Raw genomic sequence first — 12796 nt, forward strand, 5'->3', positions numbered from 1 at the left:
TCACAGCCTCTTAGTATTTTCTGTTTGTCCTCATACTGGAGAAATATTGACTGGCTTTCCTCTCACTTCGTTTTGATGTCCAGATCACTTTGGGCTATGCTGTTTTTATCCACAACTGAATTGAACCCAATCTGATCTCATCTGGACTTGGCACAAATTGGTTTGCATTGCCTGATTTGCTTTGGGATTTGTCCAGATAGGTTGCACTGTCCTTTTGGGAACCATTGATCTAAAGAATTCCTGCCATTGAAATAATTACATCCAGAGTCTAAAATTAACTTACTGGGCCACTGAGAAACTTGGGTTTGATGGACCATTGGTCTGATCCAGTCTTTCCCAACTTGGCGCTTTCCATAAGAATTGGATTATACGTTCCAGAATCCCACAACCTGACAATACCATCATGCATCCGACTCCCCTTATGTACTTAATAGAGTCCCTATTTCCTGTCTTTTTACAAAGCACTTTTAACAGAACTTCTTGTCTTTCTCATAGACTGTTGTTAAAGTTTCTGCTAATATTGTTTTGTTTACTTCAGGGAGCAGTTTAAATGCAATTTATCGCTACTATAATGCAAAGGGGGAGAAACCAAAGATGAAGTGGAGCACAATTGACAGATGGCCAACACATCCCCTTCTTATTCAGGTATGGAATTCCTGGGGAAAACTGAAGCTGGGAAATCTAGCCTTTTTAAAAAAATGCAGAAAATAATTTACAAAACAGCAAGATTTATCAAAGACTCAGGGGACATGATTTAGGATTCTTAATGCAATCTCCAGATGGCTTTGACAATTGCCCAGTGGAAATGCCAGCTTGGGGATGATGAGAACTGTATTGTACCACTTCTGAATGGTGCCAGAGCTGGTATCTCTCTTGTATGCCCTGCTTTCCCTCAGGGGTATATCCCATTTCCAGCCAGTCAACTGTCCTGAGAGGTTTGAGAGGTTTTTATCTGTCTTAGGTTTACTTAGTATGCACCATGTTTGAGGGGGGTTTAGAATCATAGAATCAGCGTTTGATCATAGTCTTTCCAGTAAAAAGCCTAGTCCTCCGCCCACTATATTTGGGATGGGGAGCCTTCCACCTCATGGGTCAGGATTCTCCACTCTTCTTCCCACAAGTTCGAAAAGGTTCCCCACTTCTGCAGTACAGTACATGCCATGGCAGTGCTGATGTCACTCAAATGTTGGCTAGTATTTGGAAAGGCAAAGAAGCGATGTCTTTGGGTATCCCCTGCATGGGGGTGTTGAGTGTTGGTTTGAGTGTTGGACTGTGACTGGACACCAGGGTTCAAATCCCTGTTCGGTCATGGAAAATCACTGGATGGCTTTGGGCAATTCACACTCTCTCAGCCTCAGGGGAAGGCAAAGGAAAACTCCCTCTGAACAAATCATCGGATGTTCATAAGTTAGAAGCAACTTGAAAGCACACAACATCAAACTGGTAGGATCTGGGCAGGATCCATAACAGCAACAACAATAGCAAGACATAGGAAGCTTTTTCTGTACTTTGACTATTGATGGAGCTAGCCCTTTATTATCAACTCTGAATAGGAGGGGTTGTCCAGGTTCTTTTTCAAAGGTCTCTCACCAACCCCTGCATCCTAAAATGATAAGACTTGAACCTGAGACTTTCTGCCTGCTAAGAATGTTCTATAGCTCTTTCCCCCCCAGACTGCACTATGTTTACTTGGTATGTTCTATCTTTGAGGGGAACCCAAGCCTACAGCAGATAACAGAGCTTGGAAAAATTACTCTTTTGAGTTTAACCTCCAAAATCCCAGTGGCTTTTACTGGCTGTGGAGATTCTGGGCTTTATATTTAAAAATTCCAATTCCTGAGCATGATTCTAGGATCTGTGTTAAATAAGCCAACCTATGTATATCATAGGTCCTTGGTATCTGCTGGGGTTTGTTTCCAAGGACCCCCCCGAGGATACCGAAATCTGTGGATGCTCAAGTCCCATTATATACAATGGCATAGTAAAATGGCATCCATTATATAAAATGGCAAAATCAAGGTTTGCCTTTTTGCATTTTCTTTGAATATTTTCAAGCCTTGGATGGTTCAGTCTGTGGGTGCAGAATCTGTGGATACAGAGGGTTGACTGTATTTGCTTTATGCACCACTGCAGTCCTGGCTTTACCACCAACTCTTGTTCACCCCACACTTCCAACTCAAGATTTCACCATTCATTGCTTGTATAGTTTCAAAACCATTTTTAGTCATTGTAAGAGTTAGAATTGCTTTCAGAAATGAAGCCTGAGACTTGAAGATGGCTTGATTGTACACGTAACTCCAAATTGTCTTCCTGCATCTTGTGTGAAAGGAAATGAAGAGTGTATGTGACATTGAGAAAAGGAGCCTCCCATCACCAGCAACCCTAGCTAGCATAGCACAGGGTGTTGTGGCTCAGCAACATTTGGAAGACCACATGACTGGTTTAGTGTAACCAATCTCTATAATTTAAGAATGTAAAGAATTCAGTTTGCAATTGATAATCAAAAAATGGAGCAACAGTAAAGAGCAGAATGAGCAAGAAAAAGACATTTGTGGATGTCAGCTGGCATATGTCAGCTGGGATACAAGGAATGGAATATAGAGTTTCATGGTGCCATGAAAAGGGATGTAGCTCAGTGAAAGAGAATGTGGTTTGTATACTGAAAGTTTAGTCATTTGTACGTTTGTCTGGAAACCCTAAAGTGCTACTGCCAGTCAATGTAGAACAGAAAAGTGGTGCATATTTATTTTTTTTTTGTATAAATAACACATTTTTGCCTTCAGGTTCCTGTTTTGGAAGAAGGGGGCATGAATGGAGAAGACAGAGCTAAATCCATTGTCAGTCTTGTCTAGAACAGACTCACTGAAATCAAAAGAAATTAGTTGTGATTAACATTAATGGGTTTGCTCTAAGTAGAACTAGCATTGAATTTAGCCTGTGGTATTTCATGCTGTTTTCTTTAACTTTCTTTTCAGTGCTTTGCAGACCACATAGAGAAGGAGTTAGCCTTGTTTCCACCTGATAAGAGGAAAGATGTTGTCATCCTTTTCTCTGCTCACTCTCTACCGATGTCTGTGAGTAAATCAATCTGAGACTTAGTATTTTTTTTTTATAGAGGAGCATGTTTTCTCTCTCTCCCTTTTTTACAGATTGAATGCTGATTTGGTTTACATTTTGACAATTTCAAGCACCTAAAAGCTGAGTACAGTATTATAGAAATAAGCATGCAAAGTAAAAAAGAAAAAGAAAGAAAGAAAGAAAAAAGAAAGTAGGATGTTAATATGTCAGGCAATATAATATTACAAAATCCCTGAGTCTAAAGAGAGAGAGATAGGAACCATGCCAGTTTTACTTCGCTCTCCTTTTCTTTTCAGTTTTTGATAGTGTGATGGAATACAGTTCAGGTTTGATCCATTCCCTTGTTGTTGTTTTTTATTGTTCTGTACCTTCAAGTCGTTTCTGACTTATGGCAACCCTAAAGTGGACCTATCATGGGGTTTTCTGAGGCAGAGGGTTCACTTTGCCCACGGTCACCCAGTGGGCTTCCCTGGCCAAGCAGGGAATCAAACCCTGATGTTCAGAGTCATAGTTCAGTGTTCAGACCACTACACCATGTTAGCTGCTAGACACAAAATCATCAAATTGCCCTTGGATTTTCTGCCATTATTGCTAACAAGTAAGGACAGGTTTAGATCCAGACCATTGTCAAAGGTTGTTGCTTAAGTTGAATAAAGACATAGCACAATGTTTAGAAAAAACCAATAACTACAAATTACAATAAAGGGAATATGGTCAGTAGGGGATGGTGATTTTCAACTGTTAATCTGAACTTTTGACATAGGTTTCTAAGGAGCTGAGCTTTACTGTAGTTTAGATATAAGGTTCTGCATCTTGGATAGATCTTTAAATTTTTCTCTCCTCATAATATTAATTAGACTATCAGCTGAAGTTGAATGGTAGGAGGTTTAGGACAACTGAAAAGGGAGTATTAGAACCAGCAATGTGGAATTTGCTACCAGAAGAAGTAACTGTGACCACAAACGTAGATACCTGTAAGAGGGTCTTGGAGACATTCCTCAAAAGATGGTGTTTTCAAAAATTTTACCAAAGATTAAGACAATATGATTAAATGGGCACAAAATCTTGGATACACAATTAAATTAGAAGATTGGGAAAAAGTTTGGGGAAAGTATCTAAAATTCACTAATAGCTTTATATTAAAAGAAAATTTCTATAAAATATATTTTAGATGGTATTTAACATCTAAAAGAGAGAATCACCAAAATATCTAAAATTGCAAAGGACTCCTGTTGGAAATGTAAAAAAGTAAATGTACACTATATCATGTGTGGTGGCATTGCCCTACAATTAAAAAATTCTGGATATTCATAAGAATATAGCGGTAAACATTCATTTCCCCATGAAGCCTGAACTTTATCTGCTGTATATGATGAATGTGATAGAAGAGGTTTGGAATGTAGATATAAAATAGAAGTATGTAAAAGGGAAAATAAACAGAAAAAAGAGAGAAGGGTGAAAGTAGGAAAAATAGGAAAATAGATGACCTAACAAGGGGAAAAAATTGGAACAAACAAGAAACATTTATGAAGGGAAGGAAAGTAGTATAGTACTTAAGCGACTAGAAAGGGGAACAGAAAAAAGAAAAATAGCTATAAAATTTTACTATTTGTCGGAATCCTTTGGTGGGAAGTCAGGGGAAGATAGGTGGATAGGTAATTTAGAAGTAGATTGGAATGCAGTGTTAAGGAAATAAGGGGATAGCAGGAGGGAAAGGAGGAGCAAGGTCAAAGGAAAAAGATAAAAGGAGAACCAATGATATCTAATACAGGAGAGAGATAAGAAGGAAGTTAAAGTAAGTGAAGAAGGTAGAGAGAGTGAGAAGGTAGGAGGAAGTAGATAAGATATAGAAAGGAACACAGGTAAGGCGAAGACAAGAGTAGTGATGTAGGAGATTAGAAGGAACGGAGGGTAGAAAGGAGAGAGAAGGGGAGGAAAAGTGTGGGAAACAAAAAGGAAGGTATAGGAAAGCAGGAAAGGTAGGTACAGAATGGTATTGGAAAGTAGATTTGTAAATTGGTAAAGGAAGGAGGGGGGGGAAAGAAGGAAAATGGAAGGTTTATAAGTAAAACTTAAATGTACAGCTAGATTTACCTTGTGATTCTTTCCTCCCATTCTTCTGGCCCTATCCTTTGTATGTTTTAGTGTTATCATTATTATCATTGTTATTATTAAGGATATTATTTAGAACTGTTTACCTACTCTATTCTTCATTTGGAGAATCAGAGGGTAGCTTTTTATACATTTAAATAGAAGGAAAAATAACGAATGTGTTGCAAAAGAGAACCCATTGGAAGAAGCAAGAAGAAGAGAAATGAAGGAAAAGTAATTTAAAATAAGGGGAAAAAAAGAATACAACAAGAACAAAATCAAGATAAAAGAGAAGAAAGAAAACATTTGTCAGTAAAAAATGGACATATAAGAAGGATATTTATAGAAAGAAACCACATCCAGAGAGAATATATGAGTCAGGATAAGACTGTGTATTAGTCAGTTTATTAACTTATAAAAGAAATTGTAAGAAATGCCCAACTTGGCTTTAATAGTTTCAGTTCAATAAATATTAAAAGAAAAGAAAAGAAAAGAAAAAAGAACATTAGAACCAAGAAGCTTCTGACCAACCCAGGAGAAAGGCCAGGGTATAAATGAAGTAAATTAATGAAAAAATAACAATAGGTTATCCTTGTAGCCATGGGTTTGGAGACACATGAGACTGAGCCAACCAGCATAACCCTGAGGTCATATGAATTCACAATGGGAGAGGTCAACTGCATGGCCCATAAGCTTCCAGGATGCCTCCAGTTGGCCTCCAGTTGAAACATCACAAGAAGTCAAGAGTTTTCTCTGGAGGAACCTTGCGATAAGCACCTATGGTTTCGCCAAGGGGCAGTGGAACTGGAGGGCAATTGGTTGGCCACCGTGACCATTCTCAGCAGCGTCTGTGCCATGTGACTCTTTGCCATGTATGCTCTTCATTGCCTGTGCACAAAGATTCTCTGCGGCCCCAACACAAAAGAGGAATGTCACACGGAAAGGCAGGGGAGCCGGGGGTCTTGTGGAGAAACCAAGGAGAGCAGAATGACTGTGTGTGCCTCATCATCCCAGGTGCCCACCTGCGCTCTGCCCCGATGCGGCTCTCGCCCCTCCGTCTACATTCAGGCCCAGCAGGCCTATGTGCAGCAACTGGCCCGCATGGAGCGAAAGCTGGAGGTGTTCCTGTGTGAAGTCTGTAACAGGCGGTGCACCTCCAGGGGGATCATCCTGGAAGAGTCATACCCACAAAGCGAGAGCCAGGAAGGGAACAAGCTCTACATCACGGTCTACGAAGTCACTGGCGGCTGGCCAGATGCTACGGAGAAGCTGAAGGCAGCGAGTCAAATAAAACAGACAAACAGATTATTGAATTTTACTGTAATATACCGTATTTTCCAGTGTATAAGACAACTGGGCGTATAAGACAACCCCCAACTTTTCCAGTTAAAATATAGAGTTTGGGATATACTCGCCATATAAGACTACCCCTCTTCCAATGCACACGAAATAAAAATTTTTTAAAAAACCATCAGATTTGATTTCAATTTGTTAATTTTAATTCAAATGCTCATATTGCCTCTCAGTCTTTTCTTCTCCAAGTTAATCATGCCCAGCTCCCCCATGGGACTTGGTCTTCAGACCTTTCACCATCTTGGTTACCCTTCCCTGGACAAGTTCCAGTTTGTTAATGTGTCTTCCATTACTGGAAGTAAGCATGCTTCTGTATATTGGTATACAGCATGTATTTTCTGTGCTGCATGAATGGTGCTATTGTACTCATTGTGCTTCCCACTTTGGGAACAGCACCGGACTAGATAAGCTACTGGTCCAATTCAATAGGGTTGTTACATTCAGTCTAAAGACTGGATGATAACTCCCAGAATCCCCTGGCCAGGATGGCCAATGGCTGTTTCTGGATCTGTTTTTTGTGGAGTCTTCTAGGTTACCTTTTGGGATTACAGCTCCCAGAATTTCCTGGAAGCCCTCTGTGCTACTCTGGGAAACCTGGAATTTCCCACTCAGCTTGCTGGCTAGGATATTTTGGGAGATGTAGTCCAAAATATAACTCTCGCAAGTTCTAGTTTGCGTTTGCATCACTTTTATCCCTGCCTCCTCACCCCCAGCATGTGCAAAGAGATACTACTAGCTCTGCATGGCATGGCAATTTATTGTATGGTAACTGACTTGGAGACTTCTGTTGGCACAAAGAGGAGTTAGGCTGCCTGCAGTGCCCAAGGTGGAAAAGGCTGTTCTCTGCGAGACATAAAAGGGTCCTCCACTTGAGCTAAATTGTTTGGCTGAGATGGAGCACACGCAGCACGGTGGATCACCCGCATAAACAGAACATTGAACAACAGGCCCTGCATGAGCTTTCTGAGTAAGGTGCCACTCTACCTTATAGGAGCAGAGAAAAGATTATAGATCTCCAGAATGAAAGTGCTATGATTTACCTTGAATATGCACTGACTGGATATTAAGAAAAGAAAAAACTGATAAAGATGTTTTTTTCAGTAGAGGCTTCCTGCCCAGTAGAAAAGCCTGTCTGAGCACAACTGGTGAATTTATCCCCCACCTGACCCCTATTTTCCAAAAGCAATTTGACATCAAGTTGCTATGGAGTACCCCCACCTTTTCCTCTCCTACATTTAACCCCATGCTTTTTTGTGATTTGTGTAAATTTGGTGCCATCTAGTGGATTTCAGCTGGAGCAAAAGAAGTTGCAATAGTTAACAAAGCTAATTTTTAGCTTTTTGTCTCAGTATGAGAAGAGGGAAGGAAAAGGAGTCTTGTGGCATTTTTGACTAGTCAGTTTATTTCACCTGCAATTAAAGAAGTGATCTGTAATCCACAAATGCTTGTTCTGAGATAAATTGGTAAATCTTCAAGGTACTACAAGATTCCTTTTTCTTCCATCTTTAAAACATACTGAAGTGTTCGCATAGCAATGTGAAGTCAAAGGCTTTCACAGCTGGCATCCATAGTTTTTTGTGGGTTTTTTCGAGCTATGTGTCCATGTTCTGGAAGAGTTTATTCTTGACATTTCACCAGCATCTGTGGCTGGGATCTTCAGAGAATGCTGGCATGGAAGCCCATAGCAGTTGGGCCTGCAGTTGAAAGGTAAAACTGTCACTTCATCTGAAGAACTTCCAAGTCCCCGATAAAGATGACATTGGCTCAAAATGCCTTCTTGAAAATTCTCCTGTATAACTTAAAAGTTGACTTCTTCCCTGAATGCTGACCAGCCATGTATAGAAAGGAGGCTTGAGTCAGCTTGTAAAAACACAAGGCTTTCAGAAATACCAGAAGGGAAAAAATTAAGAGGGAGGAGATACCACAAAGAGTAATACAATCAGTGAGAAGAGAGGAATGGAATATAGTGTCCTGAAAAACTATGGCGCGTTACAGACCGCCTAAAAGCGGGCAGTCTGGCGCCGGCTCCATTAGCTACGCCGAGAAGCCCCAGCGGCCAGACCATGAGGCTTCCCAGCACAGCTAAAGAGGAGGACCAAAATGGCGCTCCTTTTTGGCCCCCGGAAGTGGCGCCACAAGGCGCAAGGCACGCACTCACGGCGTCACTTACGCCGCGCCACGTCTGGACGCTGTGCGTCCAAGACGTAAATATGGCAGTGCCCATATGGATGGGCACTGCCATTTACTACGCACTCCGTGCGTCCTAGGGAGAGGGGCAGTTAGGAAGGTGAGAACATGCCCCTTCCTAACCCGCCTATATGTCCTTCTGTCTGGAAGCTTGAAGCAGGTGCTCTTTACACTACAAGGGATCCCACTTGTTTTCTGAATGCTAATCGAGCTTCTGTAGCTGCTAGGTTGTGTCTAGGTTGTGTCTGGTGGCACACAACCTCAAATACACAACAATCACTTTTCCCATACCCATGAGAAGTACCTTGTTGCTTAAAACAGCCAAAATTAAAAAGCTCCAACAAACAGCGTGAGAGCCAGTGTGGCACAGTGGTATGAATGATAGACTAGGACTACAGGAGATTAGGATATCAACTCATAAAAATTTAGAGTTGGAAGAGACCCTAAGGACCAGCTAGTCCAACTCCCTGCCATGTAAGAACATTCCTGACAGATGACTATCCAGCCACTGTTTAAAAACCTCCAAAGACAGGGACTCTACCACACTCCAAGGGAGTGTGTTCCACTCTCGAATATCTCTTACTATCAGGAAGTTCTTTCTAATGTTTAGGTGGAATCTCTTTTCTGGTAGTTTGTATCTCTGCTCTGCCATGGAGATCTGCTACATGACTTTAGAAAGTTACAGTCTCACCTTATAGGAAAGCAGTGGCAAACCACTGAACAATTCTTGCCAAGAAAACCCTAAGATAGAGTCATCATAAACTGAGCCTACTTGAAGGCACATTACAAAATCAACAAAGAGTGCCTGAAGAAAAGAACGAGATGGCACCTTCATACGTTGTGTGTACAAAAGCTGACCTTTGGCAGTTGAAACATTTTTTCAGTATGGGCGGTGAGGGCGGCAAGCTAGTTTGGATCATTTGGTGCTACCAGGCAAGCCCAATGACTCTCCTGTCCTCTCCTCCAATGTCTGGCTACTGCCTCCCCACATTTGCTGCCAGAGACAACTCTGTTAATGTGCCTGATGTAGGGTTGCTAACATACTTTAAACCCAATCCTGGTTGCTGCATTTTCAATGGTGCTCTCCCCTAAGTTGTGGAACCTTCACCAGAGAGGCTCACCTTGTGCCTGTCTTATAGTCATCTTTGTGCCAGGTGTTTTATCTTGTAACTTGCCTTGAGGAGATTTTACTCTGAAAAACAGCTTCAAAATATGTCAAATTAAATAATTAAGACAAATAAGGGGAATCTGTTGATTTGTATGTGCTGTTGCATGTGCAAACTAATTTTAGGTTTGCAGTGGAGCAGGAAATGTTTTATGGTGTTTACATTAATCCCAAGGAAGTTTTAAAGATTGAAAATTAGAAGGTCTTTTTCCCCCTTCTTTTTTGCTACAGGTAGTGAACCGTGGTGATCCATATCCACAGGAGGTGGGAGCTACTGTTCAGAGGGTTATGGAGAAACTCAACTATTCCAATCCATATAGGCTTGTTTGGCAGTCCAAGGTATGTGAACAGATGGAAATTTCACAGCCGCTTCCTGCAAGTCTGAATCTGGTCTGTTCACTGTTATATTCACTCAGTCCACATTTGCAGGATAAGCGTTTGCAAATTTGATAATTTGTGGATTACTGTATTTGCCCCTGCCCCCAAAAAGATGTTATCTCTAGGCATCTTTAGGTCCTCCAGTGCGATTCTGTGATCAGCTTCTGGCAGAAGTTAAGCATAGAGTTGGGCTGGAGGACTGACAGATGCTACAGAGAATACTTCTCTAGGTATTTTCTAGGTATGGAGAGAAGATCTGCTGGACTTTCCCCCTTCCCCACTGCCATTCCCTTCTCCTTCTGTGTCTTGTCTCTTTAGATTGTAAACCTGAGGACAGGGAGATGTCTAATTAACAATTTGTAAGCCACTTTGATAGCCTTTTGGCTGAAGAGCGTAACTCTATGATCAGCTTCTACCAGGAGTTGACCATAGAGTCATGCTGGAGAAACTACAGATCTCTAGAAAACTGTTCTTTTGGGTAAAAAAAAATTATAAACTCTATATTCACAACTGGGAATTTCTTCCACTGAGAGGAATGCTAGAAACATTGTCCTTGATATGGTAAGTTTCTAGTATGAAAGAGAGTTCCATACATGAAGTTGAAGGCTTTTATGGGCAGCATCCATAGCTTTTTGTGGGGTTTTCAGGCTGTGAGTCCGTGTTCTAGAAGAGTTTATTCCTGATGTTTTGCCAGCAGCTGTGGCTAGCATCTTCTCTTCTCGTCTCATAGCCTGAAAAACCCACAAAAAACTCCTTACCTTTGTGACCCTGCAGACATTGTATATGTCCACCAGACAGTGGTGCAGCCTTTTTTTCTAGTCTGCCTTTGTTCATTATAGTGGATTTGGTACAGGAGAACCTTCTAGCTGTCTCTGTTTCCTGTCTGCCTTGTAAAATTTTAAACTCTTTTGTAAAATACTGCATAAGTTGCATAAATAGCAGCAAAGGACAGATTAATGCTTCTCACTCTCATTCTGTCTTTGTCCCAGGTTGGTCCTATGCCCTGGTTGGGTCCTCAGACAGATGAGACGATCAAAGGGCTTTGCCAAAGGGGAAAGAAGAACATACTGCTGGTTCCAATAGCATTTACTAGTGACCACATTGAAACCCTCTATGAGCTGGACATTGAATATGCACAAGTTTTAGCCAATGAGGTAAAATTATTCACTGTTTCCTTCCAGTAACATTCTGAGAAGTGGATGGTATGGATTGGAGGATAAAGGATGACACCTTCCCCATCTACTGCCCTTCAGATACCTTGAATTATAATTCCCATCATCCACAGCCATTATGACCAGTGGCACCAAGCTAGAGAAGGCTGACATGGAAGGAAACAAGCGACTGTTAATCTTGATTACTTTAATTCTCAATACTTTTAGATTAAGGTTGTACAGCCTCAGAGAAAAGCAGTGGCAAACCTCCTGTGAATAAATATAGCCAAGAAAACCTCATGTTACGTTCATCTTAGGATCGCCATAAACCAGAAGTACTACCGTATATACTCGACTATAACTTGAGAAATTTAAACCCCAAAATTGCCCCCATTTAAATCCAATTGCTTCTCCTTTGCTCCGGTGTGCAGTTGCTTCTTTTTCTGCTACCTTTTGCAAGCCCTGGCTTCCCATGGAAAAGCCTCTCCATTTAAATCCATTTGCTTCTCTCTTGCTCCGTTTTGCAAGCCCTGGCTTCCCATGGAAATACCTCTCCATTTAAATCCAATTGCTTCTCTCTTGCTCCATTCCATGGAAAAACCTCTCCATTTAAATCCAATTGCTTCTCTCTTGCTCCATTTTGCAAGCCCCGGCTTTCCATGGAAAACCCTCTCCATTTAAATCCAATTGCTTCCTTTCTCAATCAGATGTTAAAACCTCTCCTCCAGCACCTGGGAATCAGTTGGGAAAGGTCCAGTAAAGGAGGGATGGAATTGGTATTCCCCCCTTTCCATCCTTCCTTATAGACCCTTAATGTTACCCTTGACTTCTCCATGGTTCATATCAAAACCCAGGCTTTTGACCCTGAAACCTTCCTTCCACTTATACATGAAGTTGACCTGTACATGAGTATATACGGTAAACAACATTTAGTATGTTTATAAACTGCCTTTCATTCAAGGCTGGCTCCTGAAGCAACTCATGGCAGTTAAAGTCCACTGTGCTAATATATTTATGAGGGAAGGCTGCATTCTTGACATTCCCTTCTTCCACTTAGCTTTCTTTCACTTAGCTGTGGCTGCCATATTTCTGGGGTATCAGTACTACACAGTAACAGCACTTTGGTAACCATTTTAACTATCATCTTATGGAATCTTAGAGTATGTAGTGAGATATTTAGAATTTTCTGTAGACAAGGACCATAGCTGTGCAGTGAAAAATTCTGTGTACCTCAAAAACTGCCTCAAAAACCAACAAACCCAACAATTCAATAGGTTAGATCCAGTTAAAATGCTATAACTGTGCAGTATGGCTAAACTCCAGGTCCCAGGCTCTTTCTGCTGAGAAAGTAGTTTCTGTAGGCTGATGATAAAGAATGCAGCCCTCAGAAATG

At 41.2% G+C, this 12796-nt stretch overlaps 1 protein-coding gene and 1 long non-coding RNA gene across 2 annotated transcripts in view; one reads left to right on the top strand and one right to left on the bottom strand.

Moving 5' to 3' along the window:
• FECH (ferrochelatase) overlaps positions 1 to 12796 on the top strand; it is a 29431-nt gene that overhangs the window by 6767 nt on the left and 9868 nt on the right. Inside the window, exons 4-7 of the mRNA XM_042450931.1 lie at positions 539 to 645; positions 2976 to 3074; positions 10106 to 10213; positions 11242 to 11406. Of these exons, the coding sequence (XP_042306865.1) occupies positions 539 to 645; positions 2976 to 3074; positions 10106 to 10213; positions 11242 to 11406 (479 nt within the window). The remainder of the gene's footprint in view (positions 1 to 538; positions 646 to 2975; positions 3075 to 10105; positions 10214 to 11241; positions 11407 to 12796) is intronic.
• LOC121922049 overlaps positions 4371 to 12796 on the bottom strand; it is a 30835-nt gene continuing 22409 nt past the window's right edge. The window contains exons 3-4 of the long non-coding RNA XR_006102089.1: positions 9831 to 9912; positions 4371 to 6438 (exon numbers count right to left, since the gene is read on the bottom strand). This is a non-coding gene — a long non-coding RNA (uncharacterized LOC121922049). The remainder of the gene's footprint in view (positions 6439 to 9830; positions 9913 to 12796) is intronic.

Source organism: Sceloporus undulatus, chromosome 2 (assembly GCF_019175285.1).
Source record: "Sceloporus undulatus isolate JIND9_A2432 ecotype Alabama chromosome 2, SceUnd_v1.1, whole genome shotgun sequence".
Taxonomy (NCBI): domain Eukaryota; kingdom Metazoa; phylum Chordata; class Lepidosauria; order Squamata; family Phrynosomatidae; genus Sceloporus; species Sceloporus undulatus.